The 22,812-nt window shown below is 42.8% G+C and overlaps 1 protein-coding gene across 9 annotated transcripts in view; it reads left to right on the top strand.

Annotated features, from left to right (window-relative positions):
* SH3PXD2A (SH3 and PX domains 2A) overlaps positions 1-22,664 on the top strand; it is a 235,739-nt gene extending 213,075 nt beyond the window's left edge. For all 9 annotated transcript variants that reach the window (XM_048946827.1, XM_048946828.1, XM_048946825.1 and 6 more), the window contains 5 exons: positions 2,737-2,854; positions 8,346-8,677; positions 9,534-9,583; positions 10,534-10,653; positions 10,785-22,664. In XM_048946827.1, the coding sequence (XP_048802784.1) occupies positions 2,737-2,854; positions 8,346-8,677; positions 9,534-9,583; positions 10,534-10,653; positions 10,785-12,677 (2,513 nt within the window). In that variant the 3' untranslated portion in view covers positions 12,678-22,664. The remainder of the gene's footprint in view (positions 1-2,736; positions 2,855-8,345; positions 8,678-9,533; positions 9,584-10,533; positions 10,654-10,784) is intronic.
* The last annotated feature ends 148 nt before the right edge of the window (positions 22,665-22,812 follow it).

Here is a 22,812-nt window from a genome sequence, read left to right as displayed (position 1 = left end):
GTTTTCAGTAGGGTAGGAAGAGATCTAATGTTCAGAGGGTGATTGCATCCTGGTTTGCGGAGGACCCTGTCCGCAAATTTTGATTTCACTTGCGTTTTCAGACTCGGACATGCTGCTGCTGGAGTTGGTGGGTGAACATTGTGGCCATTCCTCAGCCACAAGAGACCATGCTGGAGCAGCAGTTTGGAATACTCTGTTGCAGGTGTGAATGCCTGAGCCATGACTTCCCCTGTCCTCTGCAAGAGGGAAGTTGCATCCCTGGAGACAGTAGGACTGCTTTGCCTGGCAAGAGGAGCTGGAACTGGCTGAATTGCTGGCTTTAGCTACAGCAGGTGCACATGAGGAAGAAAGTAAGGGAAACTCCTGCTGTAGCTGTAGTGGCAAGGGGGAGCTTCAACAGCCTTAGTTACAGAGCAGCTTAGGTGTGGGGGAGACCAAGCAGAGCCTTCTTCCAGTACTAAGCAAGCACATGACAGCTCTTTATAGCTGTCCTAGAAATGTCTCTGGAAGTGTAGTGTTTCTCTGGAGTGTGTTGCAGCTCTGTACCTGAATTTCCTCTTGGCCCTCTTCTCTGTCCAGAGATTTTCCAGAGTTCACTGTAGCGTTTGGGGTTTTGTGGGTGATGAAACTGGATGCAAAACTCCACCAGCAGCAATCATTTTAAATAGATTAAGAACAAGTCTGCCTTTACCGTGCAGAGCAGGAGCACATAGAAGGAAAACTCTCCCGAGACTTTGAAGCCACGTTTCATTAGCTGCTTCAGTACTCATCAGACTTATCAGAGTACGTCTGTGGGGAAGATGCTGTATCTTGATGCTGATCACAAACTGGAATTCCTTAGCAGTAATAAAGTAATTGCATTAACAGGGAGTAGGAGAGAATATTTTCTTTTTGGAAGCAAAGGTTTTCACAGGTTTTACTCTGTCAGAATTAGCATCCAATGCATTCCATTGAAAGGAGTTGATTTCAGATGTCATTTTACTGAATTTTCTGCCATCGGACAGCCTGCCAACTTTTTTCCCCACTTCTCAGATGTTTCTTACTCTGTCTGAGTAAGGATTTTTCTTTTAATTTTCTATACTTCACCCAGCACCAAGATGTAGTTGAACCACAAAACCCAACAGATGGTTGGGTCTGCTTCTCTTTCTCTAAAAGTGCTTTCAACTTTCTCATAGCTCCCTTGTTCTGCAGTGATCAGGAACTTTGGATTCATTTAATTTCCTGCCTGTGCACAGACACCCCCCCCCCCGTTTGCTCCTGGCCGTGCCTTGTTGTGATTGCCAGCAGAAAGTGCTGGAAAGGCTGTTGGATTGTGTACCTCAGTGATGGCCTTCCCTGCTCTGATGTAGCCACAGAAACTCATACTGTTAAATGCACTGTAGCTTGAGTTCAGTGGAGGAGTTTGGTAACTGTTTTCAATGCCAGCTGTACTTTAAGCTAACAGAGGAGAAGATTGCAGCCTTTCAGTACCTAAAGGGAGCCTACAAACAGGAGGGGAATCAACTCTTTGAAAGGATAGATAACAGTGGGACATGGGGAAATGGTTTTAAGTTGAGGGAGGGAAGATTTAGGTTGGATGTCAGGAGGAAGTTCTTTACTATGAGAGCGGTGAGGTGCTGGAACAGGCTGCCCAGAGAGGTTGTGGATGCCCCGTCCCTGGAGGTGTTCAAGGGCAGGTTGGACGGGGCCCTGGGCAGCCTGGTCTAGTATTTAATGGGGAGGTTGGTGGCCCTGCATGTGGCAGGGGGGTTGGAGATTCATGATCTTTGAGGTCCCTTCCAACCCTGGCCATTCTGTGATTCTGTGAAGATTGACCGAGAGCATGATGGAGATGCTGCAGGAGATGACTCCTTGTGGGTGGGCGAAGATGCTGAGATGATGGCTGTTTGCTCTGCTCTTTGGCTTGGGCTCAGCACATCTGCTCACCTCTGCCCAGCCTGGAAAGGTAATAGCTGCTGGAGATGAGTAGAGTGTTTGGCTCGAAGACCATACTTGAAATCTAGGTTATACTTTTGAAGTATGTCTTGGCTTTCTTCTCCTTTACCACTGCCCCTTGTGTACTTCTCTGGAGTGAGGTCTAGCAAAAGTGTGCTTGCAAACACTTCACAACCCACAATCTCAAGATGCTTTATGGTCTCCTATTAAACACAAAACCCTTCTATTCATAGGTCACTTCTTTAAATGCTGGTTCAAGCTCATTCCTGCCACTTCACACTGCTCTGGAGGTGCAGAGAGAGCAGCGTGATGGGCCAACCCCTCTGTGCTGGGGAGCATCAGTCTCTCTATGGACTTGGGGCTCAGGTTTCAGTAACACAATGCTTCGTGCAGCCATGTACGTGTTCAAAAGAGCCAACTGGCTGGAGCTCCCGCAGTGACGCTCTGCTGATTTGGCAGCTGGGTTGATTCTGTCAAGTTACAGTATGGGAGTGAAGTCCAGCTACAAATCCTCTCTCTTACCCACTCGAGGAACATGGGGAGGGGAGAGGGAAGCTCTCACGGGACTTTGTGTCATTATTGGCATGGAAATGCTTTGTGATTATCAGCAGCAGGGTAGTGGCAAGGGGCTGATTATCTATCATGTCGTCAGCATAAATAATCAGTGGGCCCCTGAGCTGGGCTCCGCCTTTTGCAATGGCTCCACGTAATCACTGCATAACAGTTTAAAAGCAAGCAGAACAGAAAAACAGCTGGACTAATTCTGATCCTAACTGATGTTGCCTTTTCTCCCTTCTCCAGAAGAGAAATATGTCACTATTCAGCCGTACGCCAGCCAGGGGAAGGATGAGATTGGGTTCGAAAAAGGGGTCACCGTGGAGGTCATCCAAAAGAACCTGGAAGGATGGTGGTACATCAGGTAAAGAAGCTGCGCTGCCACGGTTCCACAGGGCCTGTGGCAATGAACTTTTCTGATTGTTTACTTCACGTTAGCACTTAACTAATTCTGTAGCTGGGCAAGCAAACCCAGATTATCCATACTGCATCTTGAAGAAACATAAAGAAAAGGCAAAGACAATGTGATGTTGATTAACGAAATACTACAGTGTGTGCAAAAGCTGTAGACTATTCTAGTGGGGAAATTCCTTAACCTGTGGAAATTTTTTCCTTCCCTCAAGTTAAAAACCCATATCTGAGTTATGACAGTCCTGACAAGTCCTGTTGCGTGTGATTTTAATATTTCCAGTGTAAGTTTTTCTGCAGTATGTTTAAATCATTTATAGCAATGCTGAAAGGCTGATTGTGGTCTGCTGAGCTGTTTGGGGTAGACAGTGCTGTTTTCGGGGACAAAAGATCAATTTTCTGGCTATTGCTCTTCATAAAATTTACTGACGCTTCAGGTAATTCATCTGACTTCTGCTTATCCAGACTGGGCCTTCAGGAATGTGTTCCAAGGGCAGGTGAAGTTATCATCACGTATGTAACTATGTATTTGAAATAATAGTCATAGAGGCTTAAGCACTTTAAAAGGAGATTTTTCTGGAAAAATGTTGTTAAATGTATGTTAAGCGTGCCTAAGATAGGGATATAAGGTGTCAGTACTTTGAAAACTTTCTCCATCTAGGCTTACACAGCACGTAGGATTCTGCCTCTTCATAACAAATGCATTGTTCAGGTGTATGGATCTGGTGATATTGTGACATCTCAGGTCCTTTTAAACAAGAAGTGATACAACAGATACCTTAAAAATGCCAGTTTGTCTCTCAGGCAATGCAGCACATCTCCTGGAGCCATCTTTCTGTTCAGCATGTAATGATTTTTCCCTTTTCCCTCTTCAAGTTGTAACTTCCTTTTGTTTGAGTTCTGCTTGATTCATTAGCGATGAATGAGGGCTATGAAATTGCTGACCAAAGCAGTGTTGTTGTTTTTCTTGATGTCCTGTAGTTAGAAAATAGATTTTTCTCTTCCATCTAATGCTCCCATAGAGAGAAGAGGCTAATAAAGATAGCAGTGGAGTCAGGGAGGTACTCTAGATAGGAGGCACTCAGAGTGCCTGGGTTTGGTCAGGTCACATTTTTTTCTCCTTTAATCATTCTCAGGAGTGGAATCCAAAGTTGCAGCTAGAGGAGCCAGCAGCATGTAGACTTTGTGAGGGAAGAAGCAATGCAAGATACCTCCAGTTTATTTTAGTGTTCTTTGAAATGCAGCTGCATTACTACCATAGTTTCCCCTTGCCATGCCAACAGCTCTACAATAAATAGAAATCCCTTTCTTTCTTTTCCCTTGCACTGTCCTTTCAACTAGGCACATGGTTTTCTAGGAACTAAAGCACAAGTGTGTGCTTGTCAGGCTCTACTTCTAGCAGAAGTGCAATCTGGCATACAGTGATGCTTGCTGAAGTGGCTCCTTCACATTCATCCACTTGAAGGCCATTGGGTTCCACATCCTCTCCATGATAGGCTGGGAATGCAGCACGTCCTTAGCTTTTCTTCTTAAAGAGACATTTTTGGGTTGAGCAGCCTCTGTTTTGTTGAAAGGTGGATTAGCTCTTCCCCATAGGAGTGCATTGGGTGCTTTGATGTCAGTTGTCCTCTGCTGCTGTAGCGCACTACTCTGCTCTCTGCCTAGAGGTTTATTCAGCTCTTAGAAACTTATTTTTCCACTAGCAACACTTTGAGAAATGTTGATGCAGTGATCCGTCCCTGGCAAGCTGCTTCTTTGCAGCCCAAACCATCTTGAACTTCTTGTGCTATTTATTAGGCTTAAACCCCCATGATACTGTTTGGGACCACTCAGAAAAAAGGTTCCTCATCCTCAACAATTCTGCATTCTGAGCACTGAGTGCCTTACAGGCAGCAACTCCCTCTTCTGCAGTGAGCATGCAGGAAGGTGGGAAGAGGTTGCAGCTGAATCCTGCTGCCTTGTTGTTTGCTGAGCTGGATAGCAGAGCCCCGCATAAATGTCCAGAAATACAAACAAACCCAGCAGCTTGCAAATGGAATCCACCTTAAAGACATTAGCATGTTCCACCTTAAATATGTAATTTCCCCAAATTCCTTGCCATGTGCTGATCCTCATTTCCTGTCCTTTTTTTCTTTTTTTTTTTTTTCCTTTTTTCTTTTTCTTTTTTTTTTTTCCTCCCCCAGTTTGCTTCCCTCTGGAGTAGTTCCAGTGCTCTGGAGCTGGAAAGCAGATGTGACTCTCAGACTCACACAGGCATTTCTGCCTTTTTTTATTATTTTTTTTTTAAACATTCCTATGGTTTGAATCCATTTTTTCCTTCATGTAATATAAGCGGAGAGTTTTGGAATCATGGGGAACCAAATCACAGCACCTCATTCTATAACCCTCCCATTTCTTTGCTATAGAAGCTAGAGACAATATTGATGTTTTCCTTTACTTTTGTATGTTATGTCTTTAAAAAAAAATTGTTTCAAATGTGAGAAATGAAACAAATGGTCTGACATGGATCCTTTGTACTGCTCCACTGAGTTCAGTGGATCTGTGCACTTCCTGATGACGTTAGCGCCCATTATTTAAATCTTGCTTTCCATCATAACCCTCACCTGGAGGTACTCTCATGGTGCCTGTTAGCATTCAGATCACAACACACTAAGCAAAGAATTTGCTATCAGTCTGCTGCTTCAGTTTTGTTATTTGTTCTGAGCCTGAGCCCAAGTGAATGAGGTGCACTTGGGGTGGTAAGTAGCTGCCCCAGAGCTGGGAGAGACCTAGGCTGGGGTTTGAGGTATTTCCAGTGGGTTGTGATTATAAAAGAAGGAAGGATGTTTGTGATTCAGCTCTTGGATGTGAAGTGAAGGCTGTTACTGGTTCAAGACTTTTCTGAAGCTGGTTGGCATTTGCCTTAGTTCTTGATCTCCCTGTTTTGTAGGTGAGAGTAGTCTTTGAGCTGATGTTTGCAAAAGCGGTTTGAGATTACCATGTTGTTCAAGAACTAAGGTGTAAGCCTATTTGACATCTTACATAAGCATCATTTTATTTGTGGACATGCAGAAATAAGCTGGCAGTTGCTGGCAGCTACTGCTCAGCATTAACTTCAGATTGAATTTACTGACTCATAGGAAGGAGCAGCTAGCAACAGCCTCTGCTGTGAGGGTACGTTGCCCAGAGTTATGAACTGTCCAGCTATTGCTGCTTTTATTCATTGGGAGAAACTGTGTAAGATCAGAGGTCTGAAGCAGTGGGATTATATGGGCTGATCCAAACAGCCACACACAGTTGGCAGGAGAACTAACGAGCCAGCACAGAACCTGCCTGTTGCTGCTTCTCTGATCTTAAGCATATTAAGTCACCCACAAACTAAGATGGATGTAGAATATTTTTTCTTGCTGATTTTGCACAATCAAGCTCTGTTAAAATAACCTTTGCAGTGTTCGCTGCAGTCCCCAGTGCACTGGCCAGCCTAGCTTTCTCTTCAAGCTAAAATCTTGGCACTTCCAAATTATGTAATGTTCTCTGTCCTTCCAAAAACAACAACAAACTTACCTAATGCACTGATCTGTAGCTCTGCAGAAGGACCATCTACTGCAAAAGCAGATGGAGTGAAAAGTCTTCAAGACTTAAAAATGGTACTGAGATGCCTCCTCATAACGGGGGGTATGTGTTGCATTGGAACATATGGAAGTCTTTTTTTTTTTTTTTCTCTTTCAGCTCAGTTTGTGGTTTGTCTGAAAATCCTCAAAGGGGACAGAATTGTGTAGATCGAAGTCATATCCTGATGCAGTATCAGTAGCTTGTTGTTGCATATCTGTTAGAAGCCAAATCAAGTCATTATCACTTCATTACTTTTTATTAGTCTCGTTGCTGCAAACAAAGCTCAAAGCTCTTGGGATGTTTTTCTTTGATACCAGAATCCTTGGAAAAACTCATAGCTGAGCTCTGAACAGGGGAGATCCTTATCTTTGCTTTCATGCATGACAGAGAGAAGCTGCTGTAGGAAACAGAAGCATCTCTGTTTTGTGTCCTTGTTGATATAGATGAGAGGGGAGGAAAAAGCAAGCTTTTGAACACAGAGACCCTTGTACTTCTTGCTGTAAGTACAGAAATTGTTTTGTACAGCAGGACACTAACAAAAAGTCTAAGGAAGACAACATACAGTACGTGTTCCTGTTTCATCCATAAAGTCTTGGTGCCCTTCTTGAGTGTCCAAATGTGATGGATGAGCCCAGGATATGCCCTGGTGCATTAATCTCACAGTGAACCACAGAATCCTTGCTTTCCATAACAGTTATGAATCTAATTGAAAACTAATTTTATGATATTTCCCCACCCAGCTTCCTCCTTTGCGGTCTGAATTTCTACTTTCGCTGAAGAGCCTTAGAGTCCTACTGTTTTAACCTTTGTATTTCCTGCAGATTTCCTGAGCACCAGGAATTTAATGGGGCCTGCTTTCCCACTTACAGTTCAAGCGCCTGCCTTGGGTATCGTGAGAGATTAAAGAGAGAAGGGCTTCAGTGACTCACTCTGTAGCAAGTTAAGGTTTCATTAGGGAAAGCAGAGTTCATTCACATAGTCCTCCCTGGAGTCTGATTGTAATCTGAAATCCCTGCTGAGGTGTTAGGAATGGCAGGAGTTAGAAAAACCATCTTCCCAAAAGCCCAGTTGTGGAAGAATGACTTCAGTTTGAAGTGTAGCATGAGCAGCTCAGTCTGATGCTCCAGGAACTCGTACTGGATTCAAGTGTCTTTTCAGATTTCCCAGTTTATTTCTTCAAATAGCCCCTAGCTTGTTTAAGAAAATGAGTCTCCACCAAAGCTGGCTTTATTTTTTTCTAGTCACATTTTTTTCTTGACCATGCAGTGATGGAGGAAGCTACAGTGGTTCAACAATCCCATATTCTCCATAAAAATAAAAAAGCTGATCAGACAACACTGGGAGTTATGAAAGGAGGGGAAGTATTCGTTATTATAATTACAAGGAGATAGGATTGCACAAGTACCTTTTATAGAGCGCATGCAGGGGCTCTGTGTGGGGATGAATTTCATTCTTATTTTAACTCTTTTCTATTTTGAGTTGCTGCTTGGAAGGGTTAAAATCTTTTACTCACTAGCTTGCATTTTTTTGCTGTATGGAAGAATACTGAATTTTCTTTAGTACTGTCTAGATGGGGCATAAAACAAAAGTGTTCAAGCTCTTTGTCTTGTGAATAACTATGTTCCTTACCCAGAGAGATTTTATGATAAGTGGCTTTTGACAGTAGTCTGCAGTTTGCTACTAGCTGAACTGACTTTGAGATGTCAATAGGTAATAAATTCAGTACTCAGATCGGCTTTTGTGGTCTCCAAGTTTTGTTTTATGCCGTTATCCATTAATTTTGCCTTTGTTGTTGCACCTGAACTGCATTGAGAAAGCTGTGTTCAATGTGTTGATATTTCCTTTTGCGCCTGCAGGTATCTTGGCAAAGAGGGCTGGGCCCCAGCTTCATATCTGAAGAAGGCTAAAGATGATCTTCCATCTAGAAAAAAGAACTTAACTGGGCCAGTGGAAATCATTGGAAACATCATGGAGATCAGCAACCTGCTGAACAAGAAATCCACTGACAAGGAAACTCAAGCAGAAAATGAGACCTCAGAAACACATATCACCAAGAAGGAAATCAGTTTGCCTATTCTTTGCAATGACTCTAATGGTAATGCCATGATGACACCGGACAAGCAGGCTTCCAAACTGGCCCAGGGATCTCCAGCCATAGCAAGGATAGCGCCACAAAGAGCTCAGATAAGTAAGTCATTAAAGTAGTGAGGATTTCCAATTTGCAATGAATTGTTTTCTATCTTTCAGGGCTGGTGTTACTTAAGGTCGGCTTAGGTCCAGCATATGCTGTCCTTACAGCTGAGCCTGCTGTGCAGGTCTTTGCACTTGTCTGTAGATTTGCAGGAACTCCAAGTTACGGTCATTTTTTAATAGTGATAAAATTTGACTTTATATAAAGACTGGCTAATGCTTGTTTATTTTAGCCTCTGTGTGGAGACTTAACATTTTATTTCAGGAAAAGGTTTTTTTTCCCTCTTCTATGCACCATAAAATGTGCTGCCCCTCAGCTGCGGTAATGCAGATGATGTGATGGTGCTTTCAAATCAAGGAGACCATGTACATCTTATCTTGCATTTGTTTTGCTTTTTTCCTGGGATCAAGTTGCTATAACGTTTGTACTGCTTCATCGGCAAAATGCAGATGCTAACACTCATCTGGGCAGGGAATGGTAAGATACTTTGAGGAATGATAATATAAATGTTACTAATAGAGTGGATTATTTTTACTGCTGGGGGGAAAGCTAGATATTAGGCCAGTTCTTTGCTGGCTTGTCTCCAATGGCCTGGTCAGTTCCAGCAGAAAATACAATCCACTACTTTCTGGCAGTGATTTCCTTTTAAATTTGCTAGCCTAGCTGAGATGAATAGCAAAGTTACCTTAGTATTTCTAATATATCCTCATGGCTTCCTGCCTTGTTTCACAGAGGTCGCTTAAATATTTCAAATATTGATTTCTAATAATTGTAACAGAGGAGAGCTGCTGAAGAATGTGTTTAGCAGTATCTAACAAGTTAAAGAAAATTTCCCCTCATCTTTCCTGCTTAGGTTCTCCAAATTTAAGAACAAGGCCACCCCCACGAAGAGAATCCAGTCTGGTTTGTATTGTTTTACAATATACTGTAGCAGTGGGGTAGGAGGAGTGTGGGTACTTCATTAGGCTTCCTACAATTGTACTAAGTGTGGTGCAGTGGGGCATATCAGAGACATCCTTTATTTTCATGACTGTTCATTTTATTGTTGAACATTTGCTACAGCTTTTTTTGGTCAGTTTGTGTTACTTGAGATGCCTCTCAAGCAATCAGGTGAATATACCCTCTAAAATGTGATAGCTTAATGTAAAAGCATATAGCTTTTAGAGAAGTCTGATATGCTACTATAATAGCCATAAATATCAGTGTCTTGTTGCTCATGGAGCCATTGTAAAATGTAAATGTGGGTTTTGTTGACGTTTGGATGTTGGTATTGTTTTGGGACTGTTATGGAGAGAAACAGGAATCTTTTTGTTCTATAGTGATGTTCTTCCCCTTCTTTTATCAATTCAGCTGAGCAAAGCTCTCCTTTCTTGTTGAAGATATCCATTTGGTCATGTCATTGAAGAATTACAATCCAGCAGCATATTAAAAGCAATAATTACATTACATTTTTATAGCAGTATATTTGGCAATAGGCAGAATCTATCATAGGCATGTTGCAATGCATTTTTCTGCAGTTGTGACAAGTCATCCAGAATGGAGTGTTACTGGACAAAGCCCCAGAGTAAATGGGGTGACTGTGACTGGTATGGCAGCTCACAGTTTATGCCCCATCAGTAAAATGTTTTACTGTTCAGGTAAAGATTATCACACTCGCAGTAGCTAGCAAAAATGTCATTGACAGTGCATATTTAGAAAGCCTTCTCTCTTGCATCCCATCTCTTTAGGAAGTTGCACAGGAAGAAGAAAGAGTTCAGTGAATAGAATGTCTGAGAAGGCAATTTCTCGTTCATACTGCTGTTCAGCCTGCTGTTTCTATGGTTTAACTGAACGAAACTTCCTGTTTGCCATAGGGTTTTCAGTTGCCCAAACCACCAGAGCCACCCTCTGTGGAAGTGGAATACTACACCATTGCAGAGTTCCAGTCGTGTATCTCTGATGGGATAAGCTTTCGCGGTGGACAAAAGGCAGAGGTGAGCCTTAACAGTGCGAACAGTGGAAAAATAATGCTTGGCTGTTGTAGGGGACAGGATTGAAATGGAAGGAGCGAAAAGTAATTCATAGAGATTTTTGTTTAAGTAATGTGTTCCTTATCGTCTCGTAGGTTATAGAAAAGAATTCTGGTGGCTGGTGGTATGTGCAGATTGGAGAGAAGGAAGGATGGGCTCCAGCATCTTACATTGACAAGAGGAAGAAGCCAAATTTAAATAGAAGAACAAGTACTTTAACCCGCCCGAAAGTTCCTCCCCCAGCACCACCCAGTAAGCCTAAAGACTCTGAAGAAGGAACAACTGGAATGGCTTCTTCAGAGCATACCCAGGACTCTCCCCACAAGGTGAAATATGAAGAACCTGAGTATGATGTGCCTGCCTTTGGCTTTGATTCAGAGTGTGAAGTAAATGAAAGTCATCGTGAAGAGGGCACTCCTGAGAAACGACTGTTTCAGCCCCTCAAGCCCTCTCCTGTGTCATCACTTCAGAAAGCAAAGTTCAAAGTAGGAGAGTCTTCAGAGGATGTTGCTAATGAAGAGGAGACCATTTATGAGAATGAGGGGTTCAGGCGTTATGTGGAAGATTCTTTGTCCAATAAGGAATCTAGTGGAGACTCTGATTCTCAGAAAAGCTCTTCTCTTTCTTTGATTCGAAGGAACTCACCATGTTCTCTCTCTCCTAAATCATCTTTCATGAAGCCCAAGATGGAAAAAGACATCCAGCCCGAGATTGGAAAATGTCACTATTCTAGGAGTGAGGAGGCAAAACCAAGATCAGCTTCAGATGTTGGCTTACGTAGCGTGCCAAGAACAGGCATGAAGAAGGAGCCTGGGCAGAGTCCTTCAATTAGAGCAAAACCAATTGTTAGGCCCAAACCATTCCTGAACAAGGCAGATTCTCAGAGTCAAGAAAAGATGGATATCAGCACTTTAAGGCGTCAGCTGAGGCCAACTGGGCAACTCAGAGGTGGACTTAAAGGTTCGAGAAGTGAAGAGTCTGAAAGCCCACCACACACAGCTTCTGAAAACCACGATGACCATGTGAGGAGGGGCTCAGCTGACCTCATTACAGTTCCTTCCCGTGGCATTTTCTGTTCTAGCCATCCAGCCAAAACTGAGCAGGAAAATGATTCCAGGTGTTTCTATGTGACCACTGACTCATACCAGAAGGTACAGGATTCTGAAATTTGCTTCCCAGCAGGAGTGGAAGTGGAAGTGCTTGAAAAGCAAGCCAGTGGGTGGTGGTACCTGAAATATGGAGATATGGAAGGCTGGGCTCCTTCCCATTACTTGGCTCTCCCTGATAACCAGCAAGAAACCACATCAGTGGAGACCGATGCCTCATTCACCAGGAACAGGAAAAATGAAAATAAATCAAACAGCTTAGAGAAGATAGAGAAGAGGGTTCAGGCTTTGAACACCATCAACCAGAGCAAACGTGCAACACCACCCATCCCAAGCAAACCTCCAGGTGGATTTTCAAAAACATCAGGACCTGTAAAAATGCGGAATGGTGTGAGGCAGCTTGCTGTCCGGCCTCAGTCGGTGTTTGTCTCCCCACCACCTAAGGATAACAACTTGTCGTGCTCCTTGCGCAGAAATGAGTCTTTAACAGCCACAGACCATCTTAGAAATGTGCGTCGCAATTCCTCCTTCAGTAATGCACGGTCACAGCCAGGTGATGCAAAGGGAAAGCAGCCTGAGAGGTCGGGCTCCGAGGGTTCAGAGCCCACCTCCAACCTCCCCAGCCAGAGGAATGGGATCCCCGTGTCTACTGTCAGGCCAAAGCCCATTGAAAAATCCCAGTTCATCCATAACAACCTCAAGGACATCTATGTTTCGATTGCAGACTATGAAGGGGATGAGGAGACTGCGGGATTTCAAGAAGGTGTCTGCATGGAGGTCCTTGAAAGGAACCCAAATGGCTGGTGGTACTGCCAGATCATGAATGGTGTGAAGCCATTCAAGGGCTGGGTGCCCTCAAATTATTTGGAGAAAAAGAACTAGTATTGCAATATCTTTAACCTCCCTAATTTATACTGTTCCTGCTGTGTACATGTGGAAAAAAATAACTGCTATACACAAAGACCTTTCCCATGTGCCCCAGTTTGTACAAAGGGACGAAGGAGTCTATGCTGAGGACAAATCTGCCATGTTCTGGAGAGGTTTGTGGGGTTAACATGTTGTAAGCAACTATGAAGATGCAGCAGTCAACTGCCTTTTTGTGAAGTTGTTAATAATCTTATATGTGTAACAGGGTATGACATCCCATCTTTCCCGTTATTGATAGGAAACCAAGTGTGTGCCTTTCATGAGAGAAATACACATGCATCTCAACTTGGGGAGTTCTGTGCCAAACTCTTTTACAATCTTGGCTCCCTTTTCTCCTCGTTCTTGTCCGTATGTGGAATACCCAAGAGTTTCGGATGCATTTCTACAACTTGCAGTGAGAAGCAAATGGAATTTTCTGAAACACAAAGGGACTCAAATCCTTTGGAGAAGCTTTTTTTTTTTTTTTTTTTCCTTCTCAACAGTTGTTTGGTCCAGAGTTGGAGCCTTTTCATCGTGGAGAGATTTGGTCTCTGACTTCATCTGTGTGTTGTTCTTTCTGCTAATTCACCCGGAATGGCGATCAGGTGGTGTTGGTTGGAGGGCTCCTTGTTTCCTTTCTTTCTGTCTCCTTCTTTGAGTTGATATCAGGTGTTCTAGGGCAGCAATGCCTACTGGTGCTTGTAAAGACAAACCTACAAACCCTATGCTTAAGCACGTTTATTACTTTGTAGGCTCCCTATTTAGTTCTGTGCCTGACTTCTGCCAGGAGATCCTGGTTGAGTCTATTTACAGAACTGGGTTTCTCAAAACTTGTCATAAAATCAAAATGTACAAAAGTCCCTTAAGACACTAAAGACGTGGCTGTCAAATGTGTTGCTTCTGCTTTTCTAGCAGTCTGGTCCAAATCCAAGCATACTGTCTGCTAGCAGGGCCCATAGAGGTATTAGTTAGAAATAGCTGTAACCTTCTGCAACATCAGTGTTTACAACGAGGGGGGAAAAAAGCCATCAAACTCGGTCTGCACATCCTTAATTTGTATATTTTTGGGGAATTGTTTTTCCATGTTTTGTTTCTTTTCTGTGCATTCTGGGTTTTGTTTTTTTTTTTTTGTCTTGGTTTACCAAAAGAGACTTAAAACTGAAGTAGGAGCCAAATATGTGTTTCTGTTCCCACTTGAATCCAAGAAGTACGTTTGTACTGGAAAGTGTGCCTGGGCTTTTCAGGCTCAGGGATTTAATATCAAAGCAATTAAGTCTAAAACACATTAACCAGGAAGCTGCCTCTTCTAGTTCCATTTCTGTTTGTTTTTTTTAACTCATGCTTGGAAACGTGGCACCTGATGAAGATGGCGTTGTGTGAAATAGAAGAGGCATCCACTGCAGAAGGCTTTGGAATATGAAGTTATTCTTGAGGTAGCCAACTCTTGTACTGTAAACATCATTGGCCAAATCCCTACTGTACTTGAGAAAGCCTTGCTTATTTTTTTTATTTTTAAAATGGTTCTGTTAATCACTCTAAATCAAAATCTAATTCTTTTAAATAATAGGTAGTCTTGTGTCTGTTTTAAGAGGGAAGAGGCAAACTATTTCACTACTGGTTTACACAAGATGATCCATGCCCTTTTTTTCCACCAGAGCTTCATACGATTTGGCTTGGAAGGTAAAGGTTACAAAGACTTAAAAATAGCTGGGTTCGAGGGTCTGAGTAAAATAGCACAACAGTATTGTGTGTTATGGGGGATGTTTCTCTGCCAAAAAAAAATTATACCATTTATACGTTGTTCTTGTCTTTATTCTTAACTTTTTTTTTGGGGGGGGGGGGAGGGAGGAGGGTGGGGCTTTTAATTGCTATGGTAATATTGAGAGAGTTGCCTACAGCTAACCTGTCTGATATCCTTTAGGTGGCCGAAATAACATCGAAGTGCCACAACAGGCTACAAGCAGTGCTGTGTTTTGAGGGGCTCTCAGAATCCAGGCAGGGAGGGGTGGGTGTTTGGGATCCCTTTCAGTTGTGGTGGCAGGAGAAGGAGGCGTATCTGCACAACAGCTTGTATCAGTGTGCAGGACCCTCTTTGTACCTTACATCTTACTATATAATATATATGTATGTATCCAGTTGGCTTCATCTTACTGGATGTGTATCTGAGGCATTGTGGCCCAGTCTCATACTTCTCCCCATTTTTAGTTGTACTAATATGGTCGCAGCTGTAAAAGGCTGTTGGAGATGTTGTGAGATTACAATAGAAGTATTATATTCTTCTGCTGGACAGTATTAAATAGAGCAATACATAGAGTTATCTGCTAGATTGCAGTACTAATAGTAGTGACTTAGTGACTTGTATTAATGTTATGATTTATTTTAACAATAATGATGCGGAAGTGGTTCATTATTTTGAATTAATGCACTTTAACAATAAAAGAAACCAAAATGGAAGCCAATGCAGAGAACTAAGTGCATTATTTAAAGGTGCAGTATATAATTATCATTTTCTTGAAGCACATATTTATTAAGAATTAACTTATTATTTAAAATATTCTAACGTTGTTTAGAGACATTCCCACCAAGTCGTCTCTTTGGGGGGAAGTAGAAGCACAGCTCCCAGATCTTCTGCATTGAGCCACTGAATTCTTCAAGTATGGTGCAGAGTGATGTGAGCCCCCCGCCCAGGGAGAGGAGAGTAGCATACAGCTCAGATAGGAAAGCCCAGGCTGCAACAGATAGTCATACTTACATCCAGCCAAAGTTGAGCCCAGAGTATCTCTGAGCTGCAGCAGTCCTTGTAGGATTTGAGAAGGAAAAGCTGCTTTTTGTGGCTATTTGTGATGCTTGGTGCCACGTGCCTTGCATGATGCTGAATGGCATGGATGGGTGGTGCCTGTATTATCACCAGGCTTTTCTCAAGCATCAGCCCAATGTACACAGTGGCCCAATTGCTGCTTTATCCCATCTTGAAAGCTTTGTGAGGGCTGAGGAAAGCCAGAGCCTATAGATGAGGCTGCAAAGCCAGTGCTGTTGTGACTGCCCCCTGCCCTTCCGCAGAAGGGATGAGTGCAGATCAGCTGCTTGTTGTCAGCAATGAGTGAGGGCTGCTGCGTCACACACTGGGTTTCGCACCCAGTGGGAAGGCTCTGGTTTGGGCTTCCTTTTATTTGATGCTGTACTTCTGAAGGACACTTCTAAAGCAAATACCATACCCCAGCAGCCCCCAGAAATACTGTTACTTTCTTTTCTTTGTCCTCTCCTCTTGCTGTCATCACAGGTGATTTATTTTTTTTTTTTTATTATTCTTGCAACTGAAAGATATCAGGTCAATTTTTAATTTTTTTTCCATTGGCAAGCAGCTAGTTCCCAAAAATTGCAAGCCATTTTCTTCGTTGGCTGTGAAACAAAGGGAAAGGCCCTGAAGTCCATCAGAGAACTGCCCTGACTGCAGGGCAAACCTGGAAGGGGGGGACTCGAAGGACAGTGCAGTGCAGAAATGTTCGAGCTCTCCTCTGAAATGTTCATGTCGCCTTAAGCTTTATTTACTAAATTTGTCAGAACTGACACTGGATTAAGAGCAATATTTAAACATAACATACACCTCAGTGGGCACTCAATGCAGAAATCAGTAGTACTGTTTAAATCTCCCTCTTTCTGTTCTTGAACTGGACAGAAGAGGAAGTGGGGCCCCGGCGATGCCGATTGCAGCAGAAGGGAGCCCTCATCTGGGGGAGAGGTGGCTGCTGTCACTGCCCCCGCTGTCCCAAAAGCCTTGAATTGGAACCAACAGAGAACCCCAAGCCCAATACCATAGAACAAAATTTGAGAATGTGAAAATTGCATCTTGCTGTATACTGCAACTTTAATAATAATGAGCACTTCTGAGTTCGTTATTGAGGTTTATATAATGCCTGAAAGATTTAATTGCTGTTTTCCTCTGTCTCCCAGTTCATCCCACTTTCTTGTAACAGCAGTAATATGGTTTTGTTGGCTGCCCTTCCCCATGGAAGGCAGTCCCTGTTAATTCTTCTCTCATGTCTTGCAGTGGGTAGGTGCAGCCATATGTACCAGTCCTTTGCAAGCCAAACTTTCCAAGATAAAAGATGCAATGGGCATGTGCCAGGATATTGAATCACTGTACAGAAACAGCACATGCTCAGTAACTTCACAGATTGAAATTGGCTCATGGTTTGACTCCTAAAAATGGATTTTCACATGCACTGGTACAGCTAAAACATGGATGTGGCCCTTGTGGATGCACTCCAAAGGCTCTTCCCATTGCGATGCTATAGTTTGACGAAGGCATTATATGACTGTTTCCATCACTTTCAGATCTTAATGAATCGTATTTTATTGTAATATATATTCATTGCTTTCCTCAGTTAAAAAGAAAGTTACTGCTTTTATCTTATATGAAAAACAAGGGAATTTGGTAAAGCATTCATTATTTTCATATTCCTAGTATTAACAGAATAGAACTAGTACTATTTAATTTTAGATCTTCATAGCTAGCTTGTTAATAACTCATATTTTCCTGTGTTGTATCCTACTATTTTTTTCTATTTTTTTCCCAAATACTCTGCATTCTTGAGGAAAAAAAAAAAAAATCAAATCCAGTGAGTGGATAAGTGCAATATTCATCGAATAAACAGGCCCCTCATCCAGGACTTGGAGTGGAACGTGCAGTGTGAAATGTTTGCAATTCTCTATTCATGCACTCTTATGGGAACAGGAGATGCAGGGGAGGGGGCAGGTGGATAAAAACGGGACCCTTGGGTCGGTAGGGATGGATAGCTGGGGCTGTTGGTCTTGGAATGGCTGCTTGTCACGGAGAGCATCACCTGGTACTAAAAGTGTAAGGATTATGCAGCATGTTGCCAGGTTTTTGTATAGGGTGTGCATTAATGTCCTTATTAATACAGGACTTCTGAGCTATGCTTTAAGTACTCTGTATGTCATCCTTGCATGATACTGCCTTCTGGTTTGTCTCTGCTGGTGGTTGTCCTCTTTTGCTTCAGAATCAATAACTTAAGAAAATACTTCTGCTGGTGCTGTCCCATGTTTTGATACTGTACTGTTATTTGTATTTATTCTGAGAGCTGTGGAAATGTATTTCTATATGTCCTCATTTCTTTCTTTTTTCCTTAGGTTAACAATAAAGAAGAAAGTCCCCATTTTATCCAGGTTACTTCTCACCTGCAGAATTTCACAACTAATCTGATTTTTGAAATCCTAGTTCCTGGCTTGCAAAGGATGATCATTCAGTTCCAAAGTAAAGCTGAGCAGAAACTCTGCTCTTCAAATAATAAAAATAAAAATAAAAAATCCTATTTGAATGGATGGAGAATTTCCACCTGTCCAGAGTAATGTCACCATCCAGGTAACAGCAAAACCTCTCTTTGAAAAACTGGACTGTTTTAATGAGATCCAAAAGTAATGTGAAAGACAAGCATTGGGTTCTTTGAGCTCTGGGGAGTGTTTCTCCTGAAGCTCTACTTGATGTCCCTGGAGGGCAGCTGTACCTCAGCCTTCTGCTTAATTCTTGTCCTGCTGCCCTTGAGTTTGTGAAAAGGCCTGGCTATTGCCAGAGACCTTTGCATTCAAATGAGAACAGAGTTCTGCAGCTGTATTGAAATAGATGTTTTCCAAAATCCTGTCATTGATACTAACGCTTTACAGGTTCATCTTGTTTTGGGGAGCCAACCCAATTTTTTTCACTTGCTCTTGTTCAAACCAGCCAGAAGTCCAGGAGCATCAGTAGGGTTACAATGGCAGAAACCTTCATGAGCGCTCCCCACAGCCCATTCTCCTAAAGGGGCATGGGAGTGCTGAGCTGGGGCTGCCACGCACCATCTGCTGCATGGAGGTTGTGCAGCGGCTTTGTGAGACCCACTGGAGCTTTGCTGCTGTCTTGCAGGTATCTTTCCAATACTAGCAGCTCCTTCTCTGGCAACATCAGATGTTATTTATCCATGTAGCAAAGTGTTGTGTGTGAATTCAGTGTTCAGTAGCTGCCAACAGCACTAATACAATGGTTCAAGAGCAAATGTTTATTTTTTTCCCCGTTTGCTTTTAATTGTTTGATAGAAGCAGGGACCACCGATGTGGCAATGCGTAGGGAATGTGTTTGCATGCTTGAGCTCTTCAATGGCCTCTGCTAACCTGTGCCCGGTGCTTCTATTTCTTTTTCTGTCTCTCTGTGCTGCTCAGTGGCCACATCTGTTGTCTGTAGCTTCAGATGAAGTACTGTATGTAGGGCTGCATCCAGAGTTCTCTCCCAGACTTGGGGTTGCAATGTAGGTTGCTGTTGCTGCTTTTCCTCCTCATCTTAGAGCCAGTCGGAGCACCCAGAGTTCCCCAGAACTTCCCCTTGGATATCTTTATTGGGGTGTCAGCTGTGTGGGGTGTCCTTACACCACGGCTGGGGCTCTGCAGTGATCCCTGGGTGAAAGCTGAGTGCAGACCCGATGGCACAGGCAGAACAAAGTAGCTTCTCCCATTTTATAATGTCATGGCTGGGCTGGTCCCATCACCAATGTTCTTCGTTTGTTCTTGCATCGAGGTAGTGTTGATTCTAGTTGAAGAGTGCAATTTTTGTTTTCTTTTGTGTCTGAGGTTTTTTTTTTTTTTAGTTTGTTTGTTTTCTTTAATAAATAAATTTGGTTTAAAGCTTCACACTGGCATTTTTACAGACCTGTTTTTGTCAGCATAAACCACCGCTGTCCTGAGTTGAGACTCCTGTTTGTTACTGAATCAAACTAATGGGAACTGTATCAATGATTTGGAAAGAAATGAAAGGCAACTATATTGGCAGGGAAGGGGTGGGAAAAGATAAAATACAAGGGAAAAAAGTGTTTCTAATAAGGCCGTAAATTATTTGATCTGACACTGCAGGTGCTTTCTCTGTATAGATGGTTTTCATACATCACTGCTCTGCATTAGGATTTTTCATTACTGAGAAAAGTTGAGTTTTACACTCTGTGATGATGGTAGTCTGTATCCTAAAGTCAGTGATCCCCCAAAGCAAGAGAAACACACGTGATTGCTGTACCAGAGGCACTTTGTACCTTTCTTTCTCGGTCCTGTTTGGTGGAGGGGAGAAGCAGAGGGGAAGGAGAATTGCATGGCATTGCCAAAACCCCATCGTCATCCTTGGGGGCATCAAACTGTGTTCTGAGTCTGGATCCCCTGAGCATCCAGGTTGGGCTTGTCTGTCCTACAGAAGCAGGAGAGGAGAAAATACTGCAGTCACTGGAACTTAGCCTATAGCCGTTAACAAACTGGAGCAAATAAGAAAGGAATTAAAAAAAAAAAAAAAGCACAACCTTTAAAAATATGAGAGATTTCAGTGGATAGCCAATGTTAACTATTGCCTGTCTTAGATTTTCATAGTGGGGGGATGTTATAATTGTTTCCAATCTGTAGATGACTTTTTTTTTTCCCCTTGCTGAAGGGGTTTGCTCATTACTCATGTGGGTTCAGACCTGGAGTATTGTGGAAGCAGAGTGCATGGAGCATTACAATGGCTTTTCTGTACTATAAGTTGACTGTTATGGGGTCAGTAGTGCACAGAGTAAGTGCATTTCTGTTGTCTGGCTCACATCATGCTGCATCAGTGCTGTTGCTGTACTGCACATTTAATTGCAGGCAGAGATATTAGTTACTTTGCTCCCAGGTTTGGGGAGAATCAAAGCAATGAGATGTCTCAGTCAGGAGTTGGTATCACACTTTCACATCAGAAGTCTTGCCTGCAGCTTGATTGCTGCTTCGGTCAAAGCTCAGATGCAGATATCTCTGTTGGGCACGTATATCTGTGGCTGCTTCTAAAACTGTTAATTAGCTCAAACGATTTCTGGAAACAGTGGATAATTAATGGAGCCTAAACCTGTTGCTGAATGAAAGCTGGAATCTGTCGAGTGGTTGTGCTCCCCTCTCCTAGGAGAGCACGTACGGTATGGAAAGCCTTGCGGTTTTTACTGTCCCAAACTTATGTTTGATGACAAAATCAATCTAGGTCTGATCTAAACAAGGTTTGCAGTGGGTTTCCTCAGTTGTTGATGTTCTTAACATTAGACGCTGTTGTCATTTTTGTGTTGGTGTAGCACTCCATTTTCTAGTGGATAGGTGGTGGGAATGTACTCTGTGGTGTCTTGGGAGAGCATGTTGGTGACCAGAGACAGAGAAATGTGTGGTTGGTTTTAGTGTGTGTGTGGTCAAGTTGGTGATGCTTTTCTGGTTGTTATTTTTGTTGCTGTTTTTAACATGGGAACCATTTTGTCTGCTCTGCTTGGGAAAATGTCCTGAAGTTGTTGTGGTTTCTGTCGTGGTGTATATGGAAAAGGAATAACTGAGAACTGTTTTGTTTTCATATGGAGAGAGTTAAAAAGGCGGGAGTCCGTTCCGTTTGTTCTGGGATGTGAGTTAAGCCAAGAGGTAAAGAAAATGAGTCGGAGGAAGCCCTTTTTGTTGTAACAGCTTGGGACCATATTTACTTGTGGCCCATGGTCCAGCTCTATTGAAGGCAGTGAATATTGGTCGTAGTGCAGATGTTTGAGCTTTCTGTCCAAATATTGATTCTTTCAGAGCTGACAGGTATTTTGACATTCATGGCATCAACCATTAATGTACCTACAGCAGACAGGAAGCTATAAGCAGAAATAAGTACTGCAGCCTCACGGAGTGCCCAGTTTTTGTTTAATGAACTTGAGCTGATGACCAACATGATTTTGTACAGTGAAGAGCTCCTGATAGGGCCCAAATGTATTTGGCTCTTTGAGATGCTTTCCTAGAACTGCAAATCTGGTGTATGATAGAAAATATTGGCCTTCCAGTCAAAACTGAAAGCCAGAAAATGACATCTTTCATGCAGCAGTATCTCTTGCCATTGGTGGCATGAGTTATCATACAAAATGCCCCTGTCTGAACTGGCACAAAACAGAAGGCCTCTTTGTGACCAGTCTCTGAGTCTGCACATAATCTTGGTAGATTGAATGCAGGTCAGATTTGTAGGTAGAAAAGATGAGTAACTCCTTTACAGACTAACACAAGGATGTAGTTCTCATTTTTGCCAAGCAATCCCGTAGAAATGTCCCCTGAGGTTTAGCACAGATCCTCTGGGGACCTGTGAGTCTTTAGCTGATAGATACGGTACTGTGGGCCTGATCCTGTGACTGGGACAGGAGAAGCACATCTCTGTCACATGCACATCTCATCAAAAGTGAGATCATAGCACAGTGTTGCCATTGACATTGACATCTAGATTTGTCACTGGGGGGACCACGGTTGTGCAAAGTGTTACCTTCTCCATAATCCAGACTTGCAGAATTGATTTTAGTGCCCAGTCCAGAAATGGTTCAGAGCTGCCCTCTTTTCCATTGCTACCCAACAGCCATGTGCTGTGGCCAAGCACTTGCTCAGAGAACTGCAATACAGTGTAAAGCAATGGAAGTTTGGTGTGTTTTTCCCATGTGCTGAGGCAGTGTAGTAAAACGAAATGTTTTGGTGTGGGATTTTAATAATGTCTTTGTGTGTAGAACTGAGAACTCTGCATGGGTCTGCTCAACAGAGAGTGAGAAAAATGTTTCAGGCAGTTGTGCATGTGAAGACACAGAGCAAGAACTCAAGATTGCTGTGCCTGTGAGTAGATCCCAGCATCCCTCTATAGGCACTTACCAGAGCCTGGAGGTGATCAGCATCTACTAATGGGCAATCAGTACTGCTCACCTTCCTGCATGCTCAGGACTGGCGGAGGTTACGAGGGATGGAGTTTGGGGGCTCTTCCCTCAGCTTTATTACAAGTTCTTGCAATGTGAACCTCTAACATCTTCAAAGACTCAGGCAGAAGGGATTTGCTAAACAGACTGTATCTGTTATCTCCCAGTTCATTGATTGCTTGGACCAAAGGTGGTGCTAAATCTGATTTTCATCTGTAATATTTATATTTTTTCAGACTTTTTTTTTTAAGTGTTTGATGAAACAGATGCAGTGTCCTTCTTACATGAGAGATTTATTCCCAGCTTGGGATTTGGCAAAACTCACTGGACCTTCAGGGTCCAGAATGGTTGCTTGTTAACATTTGAGCAGGCTTGCAGTGTTTTGGGGGAAGTGG

This window comes from Lagopus muta, chromosome 5, assembly GCF_023343835.1.
Source record: "Lagopus muta isolate bLagMut1 chromosome 5, bLagMut1 primary, whole genome shotgun sequence".
NCBI lineage: Eukaryota > Metazoa > Chordata > Aves > Galliformes > Phasianidae > Lagopus > Lagopus muta.
This window is presented reverse-complemented; position numbering and strand designations above follow the sequence as displayed.